The following is a 22,167-nucleotide window of genomic DNA, read 5'->3' as shown; positions in this document are numbered from 1 at the left end:
TAGAGTATACTAAACTTTACACATTATATAGGCTACACTAACGTGACGTTTAGGCGGTTCATTTAACTATTATACGTGAGGTATGTTTTTAGGGGGTGGTTAATACAAGTGTTACAAAATATGACATTAATTTTTTGACGACCTAATATTTATCTATACATGTACTTAAATAACATGAATTTTTTTGAAGTGAAAATTATAATTACTGTTTTATATAACTTGTTTTTAAACTAAATGTGAACATTTTATTTCATTTGTATGGATATAACTCTAAAATGAAAAGGTTTTCATTGAAATATAAACTATCAGTTATGGTAACACCATTAAGTTATACAAACTATTACTAGAAAAGATTTGAACATTCATTCAGTAATATGTTTTCCAAACTTTCAAGGTCAGAATCTGCCCTTTGTTACAGCCGTAATTAGCAGTGATTTAATCTAAGCTTCATTTCTGAATCAGGAAAGTAGTAGAATAAAACTGGTAGTTCTTTTCCTAAGTATATTTGTAAAAGAATAATGTAAACTACAGATTTTTCTCAGGTAAATGACACTTTTTAAATTAGGCTAATCAATGAAATGAGATTAACATTAATGATGTTAGAAAAACACATACATTCAAAAAATTGAAGATGAAAATACTAAACCTTATAACCCAAGCACTCTGAAAGGTGGACCTTTCTTTATCAGGGGCAAACTGCAAATGACTAATTAAAGTATGAAAGGTGGTGAACCTGGAAGTGTTTTGATTAGTTTTCAATCAATTGTTGTCAGTATTCTCATTCCCATTGTATGATACAACAGGAAACTTAAATGTAAAGAGGTTAGAAAGGTTTTGTTTTAGGGAAACTATATTGAGTATTGATAAAGTAACTAAAGATGTGATATGAAGATTGATTAAAAAGGAAAGGTTAAGTAGATAGACCTAAAAATATAAAAAACAAACATGGAAAATTATCATAAATAATAAGTATTAAGAAAGATTAGGATAAAAAATAAAGGATTTGCATCATACCTGAGGATAGAAAAATTATGTTTCTGATGGAGAACTAATTAATGGTTTGAAGATCACTGATTCCAGGGTTTAGGTGTATTCCAAAAGGTTGAACAGTATTTAAAGTGGCAATCCAATAGGTTTCTTTAATTTCTCTTTCAGCTTAATTTTCAAACTGATTTCAGTGCCTATGTAAAATGCATCGTTAATTGAATGACCAGGTTGGTTGAAGTGTTGGGCAACAGGGAGGTCTTTTTAGATGTTATTGGAAGATTTATGATTGTTGAAATGCTCTGTAAAAGTTGTTTGAGGCTGTCCTACATACTGGTGATTGCATTTTTTTACATAGTATGTGGTAAATGGTATTTTGTGTTGTGTATCTAATTTCTTCAGTATTTTTAGTGTTTTTTGGTTGTATCTGTCAGAAAAAAGTTGGTAATTTTTATGAACTTGAAAGTGAGACAAAGAGCTTTATTACATGAATGAAAACCTTTCTGTGATGAGTTGTAATTCACTTTTGCATGAACAAGGGATGTCTTTAAGACTTCTGCTCTTCAGGAAGGAGGCAATGGAAACTTCAAGAAATGTTTGTTTAAGGTGATCATTCAGTTGTAGAAATGTTTGTCTAAAGTGATTATTCAGTTGTAGAATTTTTGTCTAAGGTGATCATTCAGTTGTAGTAGATGAATATGTTTGTTCAGAATATCTGAAACATTTGTGAGTTTATTTAAAGTGATAGGTAATTATAAGAAGAATTGTGTTTGGGTCCTTTTAACATTGTTTAAGGATATTTTTTCTTCAATGTTCTTACCGTTTTCAGTCTGTCTGCCCATTTCTCTGTCTTTATAACATTCTCTTTGTAACGTGTTTTGTTTTAGGTCCATGGTCTTTAATTTGTTTTATCAGAACAGAATTTCTAGATTTGGAGAGCTTGACTTAGGTAATACTGTGTTTAATGTGGATGGGGTGTCAGCTTTTGTAGTGAAGATATTGTGGTCTGTCAGTTGGCATTCTGTATAAGTCATTGTGTAAGGTCCATCGCTTAGAGTCAGTGATGTCAAGAAAGTTATTTGTGTAGTGGAGTATTCAAAAGTAAACTTCATTGTTTTGTGAAAGGTTAGCATAAGAAAAAAAGTGATTCAGAACTAGATGTCCAACTGAAAAATGTCATTTATGTGAGGTTTCATAGGACTTTGCTATAAGAGCTGGCTTTCAGTATTGTCCATAAATATATTGGCATAGTTAGAAGTCATTTTGGTACACAATGCTGTACTGCTAATCTGAAGGTAATATTTGTTGTTGAATTTGAAGTTGTTTAGAAATATGACTGGCAAAGTCAGTTATTTTTTGAGGTTCTGATGGATTGGAAAGATTTAGGGCACATTTCAGAATTTCAACTCTTTGCTTTTGTGGAATATTTATGTAAAGGGAAGAAACATCCATTGTATACAAAAGGTTGCTAGAAAGTAAATATCCATTGTAGCCATCTTTGTGTTAGAAGTTATGGGTCAGCCGGGATTATTAGATTTGTATATTTTGGGTTAGAGATAAATAAAATCTACCTGAACAAGCCTGCTTGATTATTGAGTACTTGAAGGGTTCTTTGTTAATTTTCTTGTTTTGTAGGAGTTCTTTAACTAGATCACTGGTGGTTTTAGTAAACTGAGTTGTAAATTCCCATGTGAGTTTCTTGTAGAAATGACTGTCCCCAAGCTGGTGCTTAGCTTCAGTGATTTAATAATGTTTGTTAAGAATAACAACAGCTCAAGCCTTGCCTGCTGGCTTTGTTATAATACTGTAGTTATATTTAAGGTTCTTGAAAGTAGTTTTCTTTTTGGTTCATATTATTGTGACTTTACTTGGAAAATTTTAAGGTTTGTATTAGTATTATGTCATTTTCTATAGCATTATTATAATTCTCTAAATGTGGTTCTGTGTTTGGTGGAGGTGTTGAAGGGGACTTTTCTTTGAAAGTCAGTATATTGATTGTCAGTAGTGAGACAGCCATTATAAAAAACAAACTGCAGAGTCTGAGTATGCTTGATCCTATGTTTTTAATTGTCATTTTTGTAACCTTGTGTTTAAAGCTCTTGTTGAAGGTTTGGATGACGGTATGGATTTGTTTACCTAAATTGTGAGTTTTAAATTAGGGATATTTATAAAAAAAGTGTTTAAGGCATCACTGATAATACTATTGCTATCAGTCTTAACCACTTAGTTTGGTAAAAATTTTGATAATGTTAAGTACTTTGCCATAGTCTAGTTAGAAGAATTAGCATATGATTTATGTTGAAATTTATTAGATTAGAGAGGCTGATTTTAATCTTAAATGTTACATGTTTCATTCCTTTTTCACAATAATCGAAGCTATAGAAACTATATTTTCAACAAAATAATACTTTGATAAATATTAATGGTAGAAGTGTCACACCTTCCCATATTATTATTATTATAAATTTCATGAAGGACTGAAATTGAAATGAGCAGTTTATTTGTAAATCAGATTTTGGTGACTTCTTGAAAACATTAATACTATTTCTTAGAAGACACTCAAAATGAAAAACTTTTTTCCACATTGTATTTTCTTTTAATGATGAAATTATCTATTTTTGGAATGAACAAAGAAACTGATTTTAGATTTAATACATGTCCATAACGTGATTAATTTTTCTTTCCAGGTATTTTGAGTGATCAGATCTTGAACATAAAGTAGTTAAGTTTTGTTGAAGCATGTTTACTATTTCAAGATGAAAAGATAGCAAGAAACCCAGTGTTTCATCGTGCTAGTTGTTTGTGGAAGAAATCCATCACACCTACATTCCTTTTCAAGCTCAAGAACTTCAAGTCACATCCTCATGTAGAAGTTAACCATTTCTAACCAGTTGTTGGTTGTGGCCTAATCTCTTGCAAGTCTGGTGAATTTTAAAAAACATTACAGCTGTTGACAGACGTGTGTTTGTAAATATTTCCAGTATTGATTCACAGATATAGGTTTACTACTGGAAACCCAGGAGGTAGGGTGGTTAGAATCTGTATTTTAAAATTAGGCTAAATATAAGGAAACATTTATCCCATGTTGTCTAATTCACTGTGCTATAAGAATTATGAAGTTTAAAAAAAATCATATAGACTTAAGTTATTGTTTTCTTTCCATGAAATTTTTATGTTTAACAAGGAGTTTGATTATAAATCACAAAAATGCATACCAATTTTGAATCAAGTACCTAACTTCTGAGACTTGGAATGGCCTAGTGGTTAGGTTACTTGCAATCTGCAAGTCATTTGATTGAATTCTGTCACTGAACATGCCTTTTCAGTTAAATGCGATGATCATGTACACTATTCATTGGTAAAAAAAAAATAGCATAGTCCAAGAATTGGCAGTGGATGGTATTGACTAGTCTATCGTAACAGATACCCCTTGAAGAGCTTCATACAAAATTCAGCAGAGAAGTATATTTATGCTTTCTGTGAATTCAGATAGATCCTATTACATATTAAAATTTTGAATTATAGTGCCTACCATGGTCATCCTGGGACAGGTCAACTGATGGCAAGTAACAACGCTCCTACTCATGATTTTGCGCCAGCGTGGCTGAAGATACCACTTGTTGAAAATACTGTAAGTTTTTAAGACTCATTTATTTTTAGGATTATAATATTTAAAAGTTTATTAATTAAAAGCTTTCAACTTGTATACTGTACACAAAGTATAGCATTTTTCTGAAAGTTTGCACTGCAGTTGACAGTGTTGTAAAAGCTTAATTTTTATTGTTCATTTGGACATTGAAGTTTCACATTGTAATTTTGGTGGTGCATGGCATTTAGCATACTTCTGTAGGGTAATTTTGATTATTTTAAAGTGTAGTTAAATGTGAAGTGTATTTATCAGTAGCTAGTGTGATACAGTAAGAGTAATCTGCACGTGTATAGGAATACCTCTTCATCTCGTATTAAGAGTTTATGGTTAAGATGTGTGTATCCAGCTCATCGTGAACCATGATAATAATTTGTAATAAGGAATGCCCAGGAATTTCACAAAAAGACTAATAGAACATACGGGCAAAAACCATCTTAAAAATCAGACTTGTTCTTGAAACATCACTCAAGACTTTCAATCTCAACAGCAAAGGCTGTTAAAATTTTGATAATAGCAAAAAAGTTGATTTTCCATTTGTTAGACAAAATCCAAAATTCATCCATTTGTTTTCCATATTATTATTATTATTAATATTATTCTTGTTTCATAAGCCTACAGAAAAAATAACTGAATATTTTATTAAAACCTGAAAAAAACTCCTGCACAGGTTATAGAACTATTTTTATGTTGATTTTTGAAAGAGAAGCAGAGATTTTATCAGTTTTTTCATCACTATTGGCCACATTTCTCTTCAAAGCCATTTAACTCTCTCAACATGGGCTTTGTCAATTTGACTGACTACATGACCTCTTTGTACTTGTTCAAACTCTTTATAGATTTGATACTAGTAACTTTTAATATGATGTGTATATCTTCTTCAAACTTGGCAAACTTTCAGTAAACAAAAGTCTTTCACATACAAAAAATCACATTTTTTTTAGTTAAGTATTTTTAATAACCTAAAAAAAGATTTGTCCTTGAATATATCAAATATTTGTTTCGAATAGTCCATGTGCAAAATGATTTTCATGTTAAAATTACAAATACTTTTCTTCATCTCAAAAATCTTAAACTTCATTTGTGTAATCTCTGAAATCTCCTAAATACATTTCAAATGTTTGTTTTCAGTAAAACTTTATATTTTATCTGTTATTTTCTCTAACCTAACTCTATACGTGGTTGGTCAATTTGACTTACCTCGTAACCACCAAAAAAAATTTAAATAAATCTAAATTACCCATTTTTCTTTCTAGAATGACTTAAAATGTAACATGAAACTACATTTGTTAATTCTAAGTAGCTTTAAACTCATAACAGTATACATCTATTCAAAATTAAATTTTATTGTTTTATTGCCATTTTGATTCCCCTTTGAACTACTGTTTGCACCATTATAGGATGTAAATCACTTGGGTAACGTGCAGCTCACGTTATGCTATCAAATTACCTTACCCACAAACTACTTCAAACTGCTCACATGCTTGCCTTGTGAAATATTGTTTATTTTACCTAATCTAACCTTAAATAACCTAAAGAGATCCATTAAATAATTTTTATTTAATCAAATAATGCATCAAAGAATGTAGAATAATAACATACAAAAAGCAGACAGTTTTCTCTAACAATCAAAATTTTACTGGCTCTCTAACCACGTGACAAGAGTCGTTACAACTTCATCCAAGCTAGTTGTTAACTTTCCTGTGGGAACAAAGCCTGTACTAGTAGTGAAATGGACGATGATCTTTTCAGAAAAAGTTATAAGATACATCATTTGATAGGCTTTCTATTGGTTATGTGTAATAGATAAATAAACATAAAAGAAAACTATTAACAAATCCTGAAAGAGAGGATGTGGCAGATGGGTGTTGGAGGAGGTGTCTGATTTTCTATATGATAGTTCTGTAACCAAACACAATTGAAGGCTGTAAAAATTATGGTTTGTCTGATAATTTTGGAGTAACTGGAGTGATGGTGGATAAAATAGAGAAGATACCAAAAGAAAATGTGTCACACTAGGGAAAATTCAGGATTTTTTTAAATATTCTCTTATAGAATTAAGAATTTCAAACTTATATACTATTAAAATATGGAATATTAGCAAAAATTTTTGCTATACTAAGTGGTATAACATAAACAAATAGTAGTATAATAAAATTTTGAATGTAAGACACTAAAATATTGTGTCATGCACAGTAAAAGATACCTGTGGTGATAGGGTTAAGCAAAAATGGCAAGATATACTGCACCAAAATCTGTGCACAGCTACTAAACAAGCTCCTGCAAGGGTTGTAGGGTTATTTTTAAGTTGATTCTTGAAAGTTGAGATTTCCACTCTAAAATTTTCTAAGTTCTTCGTGAAGCTCTTTGAAGTCATTTAAGCACTGATACACTAGTTGGAAATACTCTGTTTTATACTGTTTGGAAACGTTTTGTTTTATTAGAGTAAACACTGTACATGTTTATAATGATGTATCCTGCATTATTATTATTGATTATAGTTTTACAAGCCACTATAGAAAAAACTGCTACAAATATTTTACTGAAACCTATACAGTAGTAATGAATGCTGTGTTGAATATGTCGCAGGATAGGTTTTAAAATAACATAACATAATGTTTTGGGAAAACGTGGGACCTATTGATCCATCTAGGCTGTCCTATTCTCTAAACTAAAACTATTAATATGTAAATTTAAAAAAAAATCTTAAAGCCAACCCTTATCGTTCATATACTTATTAAGCTTTCTTTTAAACTCACTTAAATTTACTGTCTCCACAACATCTGAGGGCAACCCATTCCAAAGGCCAACCACCCTGTTAGAAAAATAAAATTGCCTTAGCTGAAGATGACTCCTACCCTGCCAAAATTTATACTTGTGTCCCCTAGTCCTACTATTCTCACTACAGCCCAAATCACTAATGATCTAAATCCTTGTGTAAATCAGCATCCTCTTCACAGCTAGCAACACCTAAGACCTTAATATTATAATATAATTTAAGTAATATATTGACCATTGCTTTATCTTTGTCTTTGATGTAAATCAAAAAGAGCAAAGGTCCTAAGACTGAGCCCTGAAGTACCCCACTCATAACAGTAACCCTATCGCCCTTTACTGTGCATGACACAAGGTTTTTAGAGTCTCACATTCATAATTTTATTAAACTACTTTTTGTTTATGTTATACCATTTAGAATAGCATAAAATCTTAGCTAATAATCCATATTTTAATAGTATACAAGTTTTAAGTTTCTAATTCTAGAAGGCAATATTTAAAAAAATCCTGAATTTCCACTAGTGTTACCCATGTGACACATTTTGTCTTAGCATGTCATCATCCCTATTTTATATACCCCCTCCCCAAAATTATGAAATTAAATGTAAAGTACTCTCTATAAAATTGTTATTGCTCAAACAAACTATAATTTTTATATCCTTCAATTTTGTTTTCTTATAGAGCTATTGAATAAAAAAATCAGACCCCTCCTGTTACATCCTCTCTTTCACAATTCGTTAATAGTTCTCTCTTATGTTTTATTATATATTACCTATAACCAAAAGAAAGTCAAGATTTTCATCAATCAAATGATGTATTGTAGAAGGTTGTATTCTGAACAGAATATCGTCAGTTTCACTCACAGTACAAGATTCGTTACCATGAGAAAGTTAATGACTAGGATGGATAAATTTGTAATGGCTCCTGTCGCATAGTTAGAAAGCCAGGAAAATTTTGAGAGGTATGTGAATTTGTCTACTTTTTGCATGTTATTAGTCTATATTCTTTGGTGCATTATCTAATTAAATAAAAATGGTTAAGTGCAGTACTATCTATAGTATATAAAATTAGGGTTAACTCTTGTCATAAACCCAAGAGCAAGAAAAAAGAAGATTGGGTAAGTACTTTATTTCATATTTATTTTTATTTATTATTATAAAAGTAACTAAAATCTAAAAATACAGATCTTTTAAAGTTATTTAAGACTAGATTAGGTAAAATAATAATAATAGTAATAATATAATTAAAATGGTTCATGAGGCATTCACAGGAGCAGCTTGTGGTAATGTAAGTTGATAGCGTAGCATGAGCTGCATGTTCCTCGAGTGATTTACAACTTAGAATGGTGTGGATAGTAGTTAGACACTGTTCAAAGGGCAATAAAATATAATTATAAATAAATGTATACTGTTATGAACATAGAGCTACTTTGGATAAACAAATGTAGTTTCACATTACAATATGAAGTCATTCTTGAAAGAATAAAAGGATAATTTAGGTTTATTTCAAATGTTTTTGGTGGTTTTGAGGTCAGTCGATTTGACCAATCCCATTTTGAAATAGTGTAGAGAAAATAACACAAACTATAAAGTTTTACTGAAAAAAAACGATTGAAATGCATTTATGAGGCTTTGGGGATTACACAGAGGAAATTTGAGATTTTTGAGATAACGAAAAGTATTTTTAATTTTAACATGAAAATTACTTTGCACATGGACTATTCAAAACAAATACTCAGTATATTAATGGACAAATCTTTATTTTATTTTATTAACAATAATTCACGAAAAATATGATTTTTTGTATGTTAAAGACTTGTGATATGAACTAAAAGACTACCAAATTTGGTAAAGATATACAAACTATATTGAAAGTTAGAAGTATTTTATCTATAAAGACTTTAATCTAGTACAAAGAGATTATGTGGTCGGTCAAATTGACCGTGTCCGTGTTAAGAGAGTTATATCTCTACATTTTGATTCAACTTGTTTCTGTACTTTTTTTGCTGATCCCTAATCCCCTTTTTAAATTAACAATTTTTAATTGTTTTAAATTGCATTCAGATGAGTAGTAGTATACTTTTGTATACATTGTATCGTCATTTCTTGTTAAAGGAGATATAAAACCTTGCAAGTTAAGATTCAGTATTTTATCATGTTTATCATTTCAACCTTACACAAAAGAATTATTCATAAATTGTAACTCCAATGATATTAGTATAGTTCTGTTACTATTCTTTGTCTGTGGTAGTAAGCACAGAGATTATTGACTACTGTGCTACTGTTGTTTACAGTTATTATTTGCATTTTTCAACTGAGCTGTCCTGTTTCTCCTGATGTTTTTGAAGCATGCATTTTTCTTTTTTATATCAGAAAAACAACAACAACAAACATAAATGATAAACTTAAAGTATATTGCCAAAAGTACCTGAAATATAGTGATTTTAAAATTGTCTACTGATTATGAGGAAATGGGATGATTTTATTTCATGTTGGAAGCTATAAATGTGATTAGGTACTAAAATTTTTGTTTTAGAAGGACAGTTAAATTATTTATTTGCTTAATTAATGGAACTGAATTTTATGTATGCATTTCAAAGATGAAGCGTGTTTGATAAAATGTGACACCCTTTTAACCCATCCAGAGACCACTAGGAAGTGATAGTGAACGTGAAGGACACATCAGTAGACGAGAAGAACATCGAGCATCTTACGGACGACGACCCAGAGAAAGTGATCAGCCAAGACTTCACGAGACTGGCAGAGACCAAGAAGGTTTTATTCTCTATTGTTTCAGTAAAAAACAACACAATGTTTTTAAGTGGAAAGTAACGAAGTCCTCTTAATAAGTTTCACTGCTAAGATGTAGATCATGATTGTCTAGGTTAGAGCCTTACCAGAGCTGAGATTATGCATGACTTCAAGTTTTTGGTAGAAAAATTGTGTAGAATTAGAACGTTAGAAATGGAAGTAGTAGAAGTCTGTTTTGTTGGCATTGAACTACTTTACAGATTCCGTGTTAAGTGGTTGTATACAACAAAAGACTTAGTACCTTTATTTTCTAAACTTTTTGTTGTTTATATTCTTCAGTATCTTTCAGTAAATAATTTAACCCTAATCGAAAAACTTTTCAGAGGTCAGGCTAAGAGCTTTGGTAAAGTAGCATACTAGAACTTATAAAGGTGCCACACTGACATTCATTCACATATTATGGGGACATAAAAGGTGCCTATGTTTCTATGCTTATGGAATTAAAATATGAAATCAAAAACATGGTAACTTAAATAATGTCATATTCTAATAATTGTTTCCTGCATGAGAAAGTGTTTTGATGCTGATTGCCTAAAATCCCAAAACCCTTGTTTTATTATCTCGATACATATAAGACAGTCTTCTTTTACATAATACCCAATGATTTTCGTATTCTGATTTTTCATTGCTATGAGAAATTATTTTTAAGATGTACAATCCACATTAATGACATGAAAACAAGCTTGAATGACATTTTGGCTGTTCATCTGTGGTTGTTATTAGCCTTATTATACAAGTTTATATTAAGCCTGATGACAGTCGAAATTGGATGTTTAAAATGTCTTGTTAAATAGAGCTTGTATTGTTATAGTTGTGGGTTGCATAACTCAGTAAAAACAGTTTAAATTAGCTTACCCTACATCTCTTAAGAATGCATTATAGTCCTTACTCTTACATCTCATTTCAGAATGGCTTTGATAGGAAAAACTTAACATTACATTCTTTAGCCAATATTTTGTTATACTAATTTTTTTTTAATATTCTGACAACAAAATAAAATTATGCAAAATGTTTTTATGTATTATGTAATACATGTTAAGTTGGCCAGAAACTACAAATTCAGCAACTTTCATGTTGATCTTATTCATGAAAGATAAATGTGGTCATAAATGCATAATCCTAGTTAGCATGTTATCAATCAGTTAGTGGTTTTTTCAGTTGAAGTGTATGGGCCATTTAATGGTACAGAAATGGGTAACATGGGCCTGTAATTTACTTCCTAAAAAATCTGCAGGAAGTTGAGTCTGAAATATTTATTATAAGTGTGTCTCTTAGCTTTTGTAAGATATGAATATACAAACTGCATTTTATTGTTTTTTTGTTTTACCAGGAAAAAGAAAATCATACTTTCTCCCCCGCCACCATCCAGTAGATAGTGACGACGATACTCAACACTATTTTAACTCAAGACAGTTTGGCTCTGGCAGCTCTGTATCTCATTCAGCCCAGTCTCAACCATCAGTCCTTCGCCGTCCTCATAGCAGGCATGATTTCAGAGACCCATCTTATCATTCCAAGGTGAGAGGAAGAAAGTGTTGTATCCAGTGGTTAAAAAATTTATCTGGCTTTACATAAATGCTTGATGAATTAAAAGCATTGTAAGGAAAAGTTGCTTAAAGATTGTTTACTTGTAAGTGATTTGAAGAAGTGTTAATTTTGACTTAAAATGTTCCATAAAGTAGAATGATGATAGTCATTGCAATGTAATTGTTAATGGGTCCTTCATTTTGTGATGAAACTTTTCTCAACTGTAGTTTACTCTTGGGTAAAGTAAGGGTTTAATCATATCAGTTAACATGGATTTAAATTCCTTTATTCTACTTTAGAGTGAGGTTGGCTGGCTGTTACTGTTAGCAGGTTTAGCCCTTTGAAAACATGTTTAACAGGTAAATTATTATCTAACTCTAATCTCTAGAAGCTTGCAAGATGATGTTACTGATATCTCAGCTGTTAAAACAATATGTTTTAAAAGTTTAAACTTATTAGAAAGTCAAGAAAAGCTTTACACCGGTTTGTGTATTATCAAATTCAGTATGGATTTTCTCACCATGGAGAGTCTGCTGAAGGGTTTGGAAATGTTAAGGCCAAAAGCAAGCAGTTAGTCTCTTCATCAGGACCTAACATGGAGGCAGTCAATGGAAAGGGAAAAGGGGTGTCTGGCAATAACTTTCATCAAGAGTTTGTAAGTAACACATCTTTAAGTAAGTTACACCACGATTGTGTGAGACATGTTTATGATTTTTTAAAATATTTCCTTGTAGAATAAGAACTTAATACATGTAAACTATTAAAATATGGATTATTAGCTAAGATTTTATACTATTCTAATTGGTATAACATAAACAAAAAGTAGTTTAATAAAATTTTGAACGTAAGACACTAAAACCTTGCGTCATGCACAGTAAAGGGTACCCAGGGCGATAGGGTTAAAGAGATCAAGTATTTATGCAACTGACAGATCTGTGTACATGTTATTGATGTTTGAGTTTAAAATGCCAGTTTCTTAATTTTCAAAACAATACATTATGTAGCTGTCTACATTTCTTCAAATTTTCAGTGGGGCCAAACCTGGAAGCTGTGTGTGTATGCGTGGTATCATGCTTCATGGCCTGGGATCTGTATTATTGTCCTCCTTATTAAATGAAACGACCCTAGCATGTGGTGGGGTTGATTGTTTCCACATGCAGTGAGTTGGGTTGAAGTTGGAAGGTATGGGTTCTGTTAATATCCCTTTAACCCTTTCACTACGGACATCCCTTTAAACCTCTTTCTGCACAAGTCACTGAGTTGCATTCAACATTTAAACAACTGTACTATCAATTTATGCCAAGAAAATTAACATAATAATGTATGTTATAATTTAAAGTTTTATCTACATTTTAATTATTTAATTTCAAAAACAAATTAAAAAAAAGTCTCCAGTTTTATTGTATAAACAAGATGGAGGCTTCTGAACTTTAGGGTATTTAGAATATACAAATGTAGCTACATGTTACAGTTTGAAATCTTTCTAGAAATCATAAAGGGTATATTGTATTTATTTCATATTTTTTTATGGTGGTTACAAGGTCAGTCACATCGACTAAACCTGTATGGAATATGTTAATGGCTGTGTTATGAAATTAATCAACTGAAAGAGAAATTTTATAGTTATCTGTCTTTCTGTACATATTAAAAATTGAGGGTTTTATGCTGATTTTTAGGTATTAATTTAGTGCTTTGTTGATTTTCGTGTGTTTATTTAATTGCTATTGGTTTTTGTAAATGCTCTTCTTTGAATTTATGCCAGAGTATTCAAAGTCAAATAATTCTGCTTGTTTTGAAGTGGTAGGATATAGTGGGGGGTTTGTTGTCCGATTTACTCTTATTGATAAAGCTGTTGAACTATTCTTATTATACATTTAAATTGTTTGTGCCTAATGGTTTCTTTGTTTATTTTTTGAGTTGTAGAATTAATGAGTTAAAGTATTAGGTACCCCTAATTTTTTGAATTTTTATTTTCATTTGTGACTTCAAACATTTGCACACATAAGTAGCATTAACATGTTGCTGTAACTGTTTTGCTGTTGGTTGCTCTATGATTACCACTGGTACTTTTTTTCTTACAATCAGGGGGCCAGGACCACTAATCACCTGTGTTGAAAGGAGGTTGTGTTTCACCCCAGTTTAGCCCCTGATTGGATGTAACATTCTTTGATTAATAATACTTTGATGTAGTTTATCTCAAAAATCGTATAATAGTTAAATGTAAACAAAAACGTATTCCTACTAACCCTCTTCTTTCTATCTATTATGGTCAGATTGATATCTGGCCAAACAAGCTATCACTTGAATATTTTAAACCTGAAATTGTGGTACATATTTTACAGCCATCATTACATGGAGAGTCAGCCGATGTTTTGTCTACCCAGCCACCACAAGTCAATGGTGGAGTCTGGAGTAAGTTATCTAAATGTTTTGTTTTTCATCTAAATTTGTATAAACAGCTATTGAAAGTAAATAGCAACAAAGTAAAAGTATTTGTACTTTTGCAAGAAACCTTTTATGTATGATTTTAATGAGTAATTTCCCTAATGTTTTTTATTTCTAACTAAAGAGAAAACCAGTGATAAAAAGTGGCTGAGAGAACCCTTATTTTCATAACTTCATGAAACATTTTAAGAGCCAGTTAGAACACTAGTATAGAAGTGGACTGTTATTATTACATCAATCAGAAAAATGGATTTAACACTGAGCAGGCATCTGAATTTCAAGGTTTACTTTGTTGCCAATACTATAGTGTCATTTGTTTCTCACAGAAAATCCACGGAATGCTAAAGTACATGGAACGATTATCAGCAAGAAGATACACTTGGTTCAGAGGCCTATTAAAACTGACTTAGGAGTTGAAACACAAAGCACGAGTCCATCTGGTATGCATTTTAGTGATATATTGTTAACTGATGGTGTAGTTTTGTCATTTTGTAGTAAGTTAAAAGTGCATTCTGTGAGCATAATTCAAGATATGTGAAAAAAATTCTATTTGCCTTATTTCACAACAAAAAAGTATAGTATAATAGCTTTCTTTTTCACCTGAAATAGAGGTTTAGATATCTCAGTATTATCTAGGCAGTGGTAAATGTCTCAGATTAAAAACAGTATTAGTTGCCTAGATATCTCTCAAATGATTAAGAGAATTCGTATTTAAAACAAACATTCAGATGAGTACATTGTCTATCTTATCAAACGATTCTTAACAGTTAATTTTTCATAGTATTTAAAAAAATCTATTTGAAGTCCTAGTACTGGTGGCTGTTTCATAAGCTGTGTAATTTTACTGTAAGGTTCAAAGTATGATCTAAGTGATAAGAACAAGGCCATAGAGAAGTTTCACAATATCATAAAACATTGTTATCTCTATTTTGTTATACAGATTGTACACCGTTATCTATTTGGTCATGTAAGTCTTAACAGCTAAGTATTGAAACAACTGTAAAGATTTATTATTTTTTGTCTATTTGAAGTTCTGGTGCTTTTGAGAGCTTACCAGACTGAATAAATTTACAGAAAAATTTAAAGTATATTCTAGGTGTTAGGAACAAGGCTGTAGGGAACTTTCTTTATTAAACAACTAGTGAATGTGGAATATTTTGCATTAACTTGTTTACCGATCATGAATTAACAAAAAAATAGTTTTTATCCAACTTTGAAGAGATAACTATGCTGCAAAGTATTGTATTTTAATTCATAAAGGTCTTCTCATGTGAAGTACGACAAACATTGTGCAAGAAGGAGACTTTTAAAGAATAATATGATAATTTTTCAAGTTTTTTGATTTATGGAAAACTAATTGTTTTTGTCTTGCAATTTCAGAAAGTTGAAGATAAAGTGATGATATTGTACAACTCTTTACAAAAGGTTAATATTAATAAAGTATGTTTGCGGAGAGAAGTAATTTATTGAAAATATGTTTGAACAAAAACTTTTTTACTGATTTTATAGAATTCTGTTGTCCTAACTTGATATTATGAAATCTTTTGGCTTACAACTCTGGCCAGTAATGAATTTTAAAGAGAGAATTCTGTGTTGTTTAGAAATATTGAAAAGGTGTTGATTAACAAAATTGTCAAAGTAGTTCTTTGTAATTTATTTAATTACTCATGTGATTCTGTAGCTTGATACAATAATAAAGTTTATTTTCATATTTCTTATGTTTAAATACTTGTTTATTGTTGAAATATTCTGTTTTTTAAAGGTGTTTCCACTCTTCCGGGGAACACAGCAAATAGTCTTAAGCCTAATTCTCTTGGATCTGTAGTGAGTCAAGGGAGCAAAACTAATGATTCAACCCAAGCAAGGTGTTCATTGTTCAAACCCCTTGTCCCTGCAGCTAAGGTAAGTTAATTGTCTACTATCTGATGTTTTGGGGATGGAATGATAAATGTTGTTTATGCTATTTATTGTAAAGTTTTCACCAAAACTCCAAATTTTTTATGTTATCTGATTTTGATATTCACCTACCTTTTAGGATTGTCTTTCCCTCATTTTTAGCAAACAAAATACATACTTGAATTGATGCTTGTTTCAATAAACCTGCTGCAACTTTGTGTATTTAATCTCCTTCAGCAGTGTTTCAACATTTGTTACAAATTTCATAGACTTCTTGTGAAAGGTGTGATTAATGATGACGGACTTTTGTGTTTTGTTTTTGTGCTTACTAGAACTCATAAAAAATCAATTTTAGATCCACATCAATAGGATACCAACCAAACTTTGTACTGATTTGTTTATGAAAGCTCAAGTGACTGTGTGAATGGTTAAAGTCTGATGCCATTATGTTTTTATGTCAAAGTATTTTGTCTTGATTGTGCTGAAGCTCGCTATAAACCAACATTATTTTTACTACATGTTTGTTTGGGTGATATGTATTGATTTGGGATTTTTTCATAGCTAGCCACATTACCCAAAACCATTAACTTGGGTCACACAGATGTCAGTAGGTCATTGGGTTTTTTTGCGGAAGTTTGTTAAAATATTAGCTGTGAATAATAGTTCAAGATCACATTGCTCAAACTGTTTCTAAACTTGAAGTTTAAACTCTGAATCGTAAATGTACATCAAACTCAAAGGAGGCTTAATTCACAAAGTTATTATATCAGGCTTGGCTGTATGTTATTGTGTTCCATTTTTTCATAAGAATATAGTCAATAACACATCAAAAAAGTGAAATGTTTGATATTTTATCTTAAAAGCTTGTTAAGTAGTAAGTCTTAGTGATAGTTGTTATGTTTGTCCAATTTATCTCAAAGGTCACCAAGGTTTTTGGTTATGTCTGGCCAAAATTGAGCAAGTTGTGAGTCATTGATTTTCTTTCTATACTAACAAAATAATAACATTAATACAAACTAACCACAAAACACCAAAATATATAATAAATTTTTCAGACCAAACTCTTTTGTGACTTTTTTGTTTTCTAATGTAAATAACTTTCATTAAAATATCCCCCATTTCTTACAAAGCATTTCTTGCTTATAATTAAAATAGCCAAGGCACATGAAGGTTAAGCTGTATGTGCTTATGTTGAATGGTGAAATATGTTTATACCATGTTGGCATAAAACTCGAGGTTGCTAGTAGCACAAAAATCAGCTTTTCTTATTTTTTATCACTAAACTGAATAAGTTTTATGTCTTAGATGTGTAGCGATCTTGAGTTTAGGGTAGTGTGAAATAGATATACATGGAAGTTCGGTTTGAACTAATCTATCATTCCAGTAATACTGGTGTGCAAAATGGTGTATAGTTATCACGGTAAAACTTGTACTTTCAGAGGACTAAAATGAAATACTAATGTACATCTCCTGTAACATTTGGTATGAAATATTAATGTACATCTCCTGTAACATTTGGTATGAAATGTTAATGAACTTCTCTTTATTGTCATCGGGTCACTCTAGATCTTGAAGTTATGAAATATTTTCTATTTCAGCAAACGTCACAGGTGAAAAAACCAAACAGAGATGGTGTTAGACTCTCTTCAAAAGTAAGCCGTGTTTCCTCACTTAAAGTATAGATGTTGATGTTTTTATTGACATCTATATAACAAGTCTCTATTTTGTTGTTTCTTGATTTGTAGCCTCTTCAAACATTTGTTTTGACAAAACAACTTTAAATTTAACTTAAAAACATGCTCTTGACCCCCTCCACACACATACAAAATATAAAAGAAAGTTTAAAATAGTCACAAGGGTTGCCTCAAAATGTGGATGAAGAATTTGGGGACTGTTTACTTGAAAGTTGGTGTCAAAATATAAAGAATCATTCAAAGCAAATAATTCAAATTTTGAAAGTTCTCAGGACTGGATGTGTAGATTTGCACAAGAATTGTGGGATTGTTTAGAATAAGTAACTTCATTTAGTTTATGTTGTGGGCACCAGCTATGGGGTTTGGAGGTAATCTTAGGACTAGCTGCATGGATTTACTTGAACAGTTGACAGTAATATTAAGTGGTTGTTCAGACAGGTTATGCATCATTTTTGTTGTTTTATTTGAATTTTTTCACTAGTAATTTACTAGCTAACCCTTTCCAGCCCATTATATTGGGTTTTTACAGGGGCAAAATAACATTGAGTTTAGAAACATTCTTGTGATATCTCCCATCACAAGAATGTTCCAATATAAAACTGTAACCTCAATTTTGAGGTCACAACTTTTCTTTTCATACAAGTTTTATTACCATTTGTTTTATATAAAGTAATTAAAAAATGTTAGCTATAATTTTTAAATTTTCCATCTGTGTAGATACAATTTGTTGGTGGATGAACAAAGCCAAAATCTGTAAAGTTTGTGTACGTTTGTTGTTTTTTTAGCTCAGATAGCTTGAAGGCAATAAATATTTGAAGTTGGTGATGTCAAAAACTGTAAAATTCCACTTTCCACATGTTTTATAATTTTCAACTTTCTGAAGCTTATAAAATTGGTAGTATATTATCTAGATGTTAGGATTATTTTCTTTCTTGCAGTTTATAAGAACTCCGGAATTTTGTAAATTTAGAGCAGTTGTAAATAGTAACTTCTATGAAATCTTATGGGCAGAGGTAGAGACCATGACAGAGTGTCAACTTTTTTGAACACACACATAAATTAGTAAATAGAGGACATAGTTTTATGTGTAAGATAGAGACTATGTACTTATATTAGTTTTATATTAGTCTGAGTCAGATTGTGACTCCATAAATTCACAGCCAAATCTCTAATAAAAATTCTTAATTTAAAAAAATTGTAATGTGTATTAAAAGCTTGCCACATTTCATGGAAATACACTTTCAACACTAAAAGTTATAGTATGTATAGTTCCATGGTTATGTGGTGGTTGTAAGGTTGGTCAAAATGACCAAGCTGGTGTAGAGAGAATGTTAAACTGTCCGTATTAATTATGATGTTAGCTTCAGACTACAAGTATTGTTAGGTAGACATTTGAAGTACTAGGTTTGTCCACTAGATGTATGTTAGCACATGGTGAATCACAATATAGACAATGTATAATGCATGTTTTCTGATAACAAGTTGTCATTTAGATTTATATGTAACCAATCAATATGGTTACCCAACATGAATTTAAGAATAAACTGAAAAATATCAATATTAGGATGAGTGGGATAAAGGATGAGTTAATTGATTGGTAAGTTTATTTAAATTTCCACATTCAGACCCTGAATGCCATCCTGCATTAACATATGACAAAGTTTTAGAGAATATATTATTAAGCTTAGGCCTACAGTTCAAGCAGCACTAGATATTTAGATGACTTGGACAGATGCTTTATCTAACCTCCTTTAACATATATATATATATATATATATTCTGTGGACTTGAAGTTTATTACTGTTGGTATACATTATGTGGCAGTTTGTACTAACATGAGCTAGGAATAGGACATAGCATGGATGTTTAGCATTTGCATAATTTTTCTAAATTTTATCAACCAGTTGCTTGCTTCTTAAATAAAATGCACTGTCAGACAAATGAAAATGAGATCAAATTGTGGGAAAATGTGTACAGTTACAGCCAAAGCATTCCATTAAGCCTGCTTAATTTTTTTTTGAACATACTGCCTATAAATAAGGCTAAGATCAACTTTGCATATATCTTTCCTTGTAACATATGAGCAACACTTTGTGTGTATTTTCTAGCATTAAAACCTAGTCTAGAAGTAAAAAATTATTTACTTTTATAGAAAAATGCTTCCTATGCTGTAGTACATCCTGTCAATGTAGTGCTTGGCTTCAAATGATAATAGTAGACTACACTGGTTATGGGTAGCTTCTAAATTAGAGAAAAACAAAATTTATTAAGTTCCAGGGCAGAATTACGGTGTTCTTGTCTAGCTGTTTTGACCAGTTGTTTATGACAGGTTTACCCGTCCAATGATATGGATTTGAATAGTTGAGTTTGTACAACAGGTTGATTTACAGGTAGAAGAATGTTTTCTAGAACTCAAAATGCACATGTTTCTTCTTTGAAAGAAAGCCAGTTAAAGGCAAGTCATAACAGTATTTATGCTAAAATTTATTGGATTTACTTTTCATCATAGATAACCTTGACAATGATAAATTGTCTACTTGAACAAATATTATGTAACTTCTCGAACAGCTTGGCTGTTATGAAAAGGTGCCATCAAAAGTACGATTTCTGAATGACTAGCTTTGAACATTTCAGTTATTGTTAGTTATATTTAATTATTTTCCATTCACTTCAGGAACCAATGACCAATGGCCTAGGTATCACCAGGTCAAGTAGTGCAACCAGTACATCCCAACCGTTGTCAAACTCTGGTAGCAGATCTGTAAGTTCGTCAGTGTCTAGAGTTAAAAGTGACACATTTTGTGCCGTATAGATGTAATCTTACAAAAGGAGTTTATTGTTCCATAGAACCCATAAATTGGAATTTTCATGTTTTTTAGTAGTTTAATGGACTTAAAGAGTGAATGTGAAGCAATATTTTCAAATCATGAATAAGATTGGTCAGCAGCAGCCTAATGCTTGGTGATTACTTGCATGTTTTTTGCATTAAGATGCTTTTTTTTGAAGTTATTAAATTTATTCTTATCTTTTTGGTTGGTTTAATACTTTCCAAATTGAAGAGAAATTATGTTACAGATATCCCCTGTTTTTTCCTTCACAGTATAGATATACTTAACTAAAGTGCATGAAATTTATTAAAAAATTTAAAACTAAAATATCTATAACAAATTTGTTTTACTGACCAAGTTAACAGAGACTTTTTTCAAGTACTTGTTGTTTTTTTAATGTAACTGTATATATTTGTCAACTTAAAGAAATCAACTCCAACTCCCCCACCACACATGGAAATTCTGATCAAGAACCCGAAGACTCGAGGTAACAAAGGTGAATTTTTGAAGGCTTTACAGAGTGAAGAAGGTGGTAGGAATGAGCTGTATCAGAAGAACGATAACCACCAGAAAAGAAGTGATGAAGATTTCTCACAGGTGATTCTAGATAAAGTATGCTTTCTACAGCCTGTCTTGTCATCTTAGATAATATTGAGAACCTTTCTTTTCATATTCCTGAGCACTTGGGTGGATGATTTAGTGCTCAAACCTTGTATTGTGAAGAAGCCGATATTATACAGAACTTTATAAAAAAATTGTGCTTGGTTTTTTAAAACTGATCTGTTGGAAATTTAGAAAAAGGTTAGATATTTTAACAGTTATTCATCAGTGAACATATCCACATTTTTCTATTGGAAATGTATTATTTCCTTTTTCTGAAGGAAATGTTTTTACGGCATCAGTATTTCTCGTAATTAGATTATAATAAACTTTTATGAACATTTTTGTGATAACATTCAAAAGTTGTTGTATCATAGTAATATGATTTTTATTTGCTTCTTATTATATTAAAGTATAATTGTGAGAACATTGTGTAGTAATCATATTGTGAAAGATGTTGGAATTTAGATCTTAATATTCCACATTCTTATATTAGGAGAATGCATTTTGTTTTGTAAAGGTGGGTAAAATTTTGGTTTAAGCAATATCAAATTAGGCATTTTTTATTTAAAAAAAATGGTTAAAATTGGATAGGAAAATATCCAATAAAACAATGTTTTGCCACTGTTACCGTTGCATCATTTATTCCAATTGTTTGCTGTTCTGATGGACTTTTAAAATATTTTAGTGTGTGGGGGATACCTCCAGCATTTATATTAATATTTTATTTGACTTGGTACACCACTGTAATATGAAATGTTGCATTTCTGTTTCAAGAGTTGTTGTTTTTTTGGCACTTCATACATTGTCATTTACTTTCACGAAAATCAGGCAAACTGTTAAGAACTAAAATTTTTCGTTGGTGAGGTTTTATATTAAAATGCAGATCAAATATTGAGTTATCAAAATTAAACTGAATAACAACTTGGAACACCCAAATGTAGGCATCAAAATTTGTAGTA

At 30.8% G+C, this 22,167-nt stretch overlaps 1 protein-coding gene across 6 annotated transcripts in view; it reads left to right on the top strand.

Annotated features, from left to right (window-relative positions):
* The window catches only part of LOC106469411 (vasculin-like protein 1), a 30,188-nt gene that overhangs the window by 5,402 nt on the left and 2,619 nt on the right, over positions 1-22,167 (top strand). For 2 of the 6 annotated variants that reach the window (XM_022397927.1, XM_022397928.1), the window contains exons 3-13: positions 3,741-4,007; positions 4,510-4,615; positions 10,050-10,179; positions 11,546-11,733; positions 12,248-12,397; positions 14,085-14,154; positions 14,514-14,627; positions 15,950-16,089; positions 17,682-17,735; positions 20,452-20,538; positions 21,032-21,217. In XM_022397927.1, the coding sequence (XP_022253635.1) occupies positions 4,544-4,615; positions 10,050-10,179; positions 11,546-11,733; positions 12,248-12,397; positions 14,085-14,154; positions 14,514-14,627; positions 15,950-16,089; positions 17,682-17,735; positions 20,452-20,538; positions 21,032-21,217 (1,191 nt within the window). In that variant the 5' untranslated portion in view covers positions 3,741-4,007; positions 4,510-4,543. Of the gene's footprint in view, positions 1-3,671; positions 4,008-4,509; positions 4,616-10,049; positions 10,180-11,545; positions 11,734-12,247; positions 12,398-14,084; positions 14,155-14,513; positions 14,628-15,949; positions 16,090-17,681; positions 17,736-20,451; positions 20,539-21,031; positions 21,218-22,167 lie in introns of all 6 variants that reach the window. The other 4 variants (XM_022397925.1, XM_022397926.1, XM_013929901.2 and 1 more) reach the window with 3 other exon arrangements.

Source organism: Limulus polyphemus, unplaced genomic scaffold (assembly GCF_000517525.1).
Source record: "Limulus polyphemus unplaced genomic scaffold, Limulus_polyphemus-2.1.2 Scaffold3472, whole genome shotgun sequence".
Taxonomy (NCBI): Eukaryota; Metazoa; Arthropoda; class Merostomata; order Xiphosura; family Limulidae; genus Limulus; species Limulus polyphemus.
This window is presented reverse-complemented; position numbering and strand designations above follow the sequence as displayed.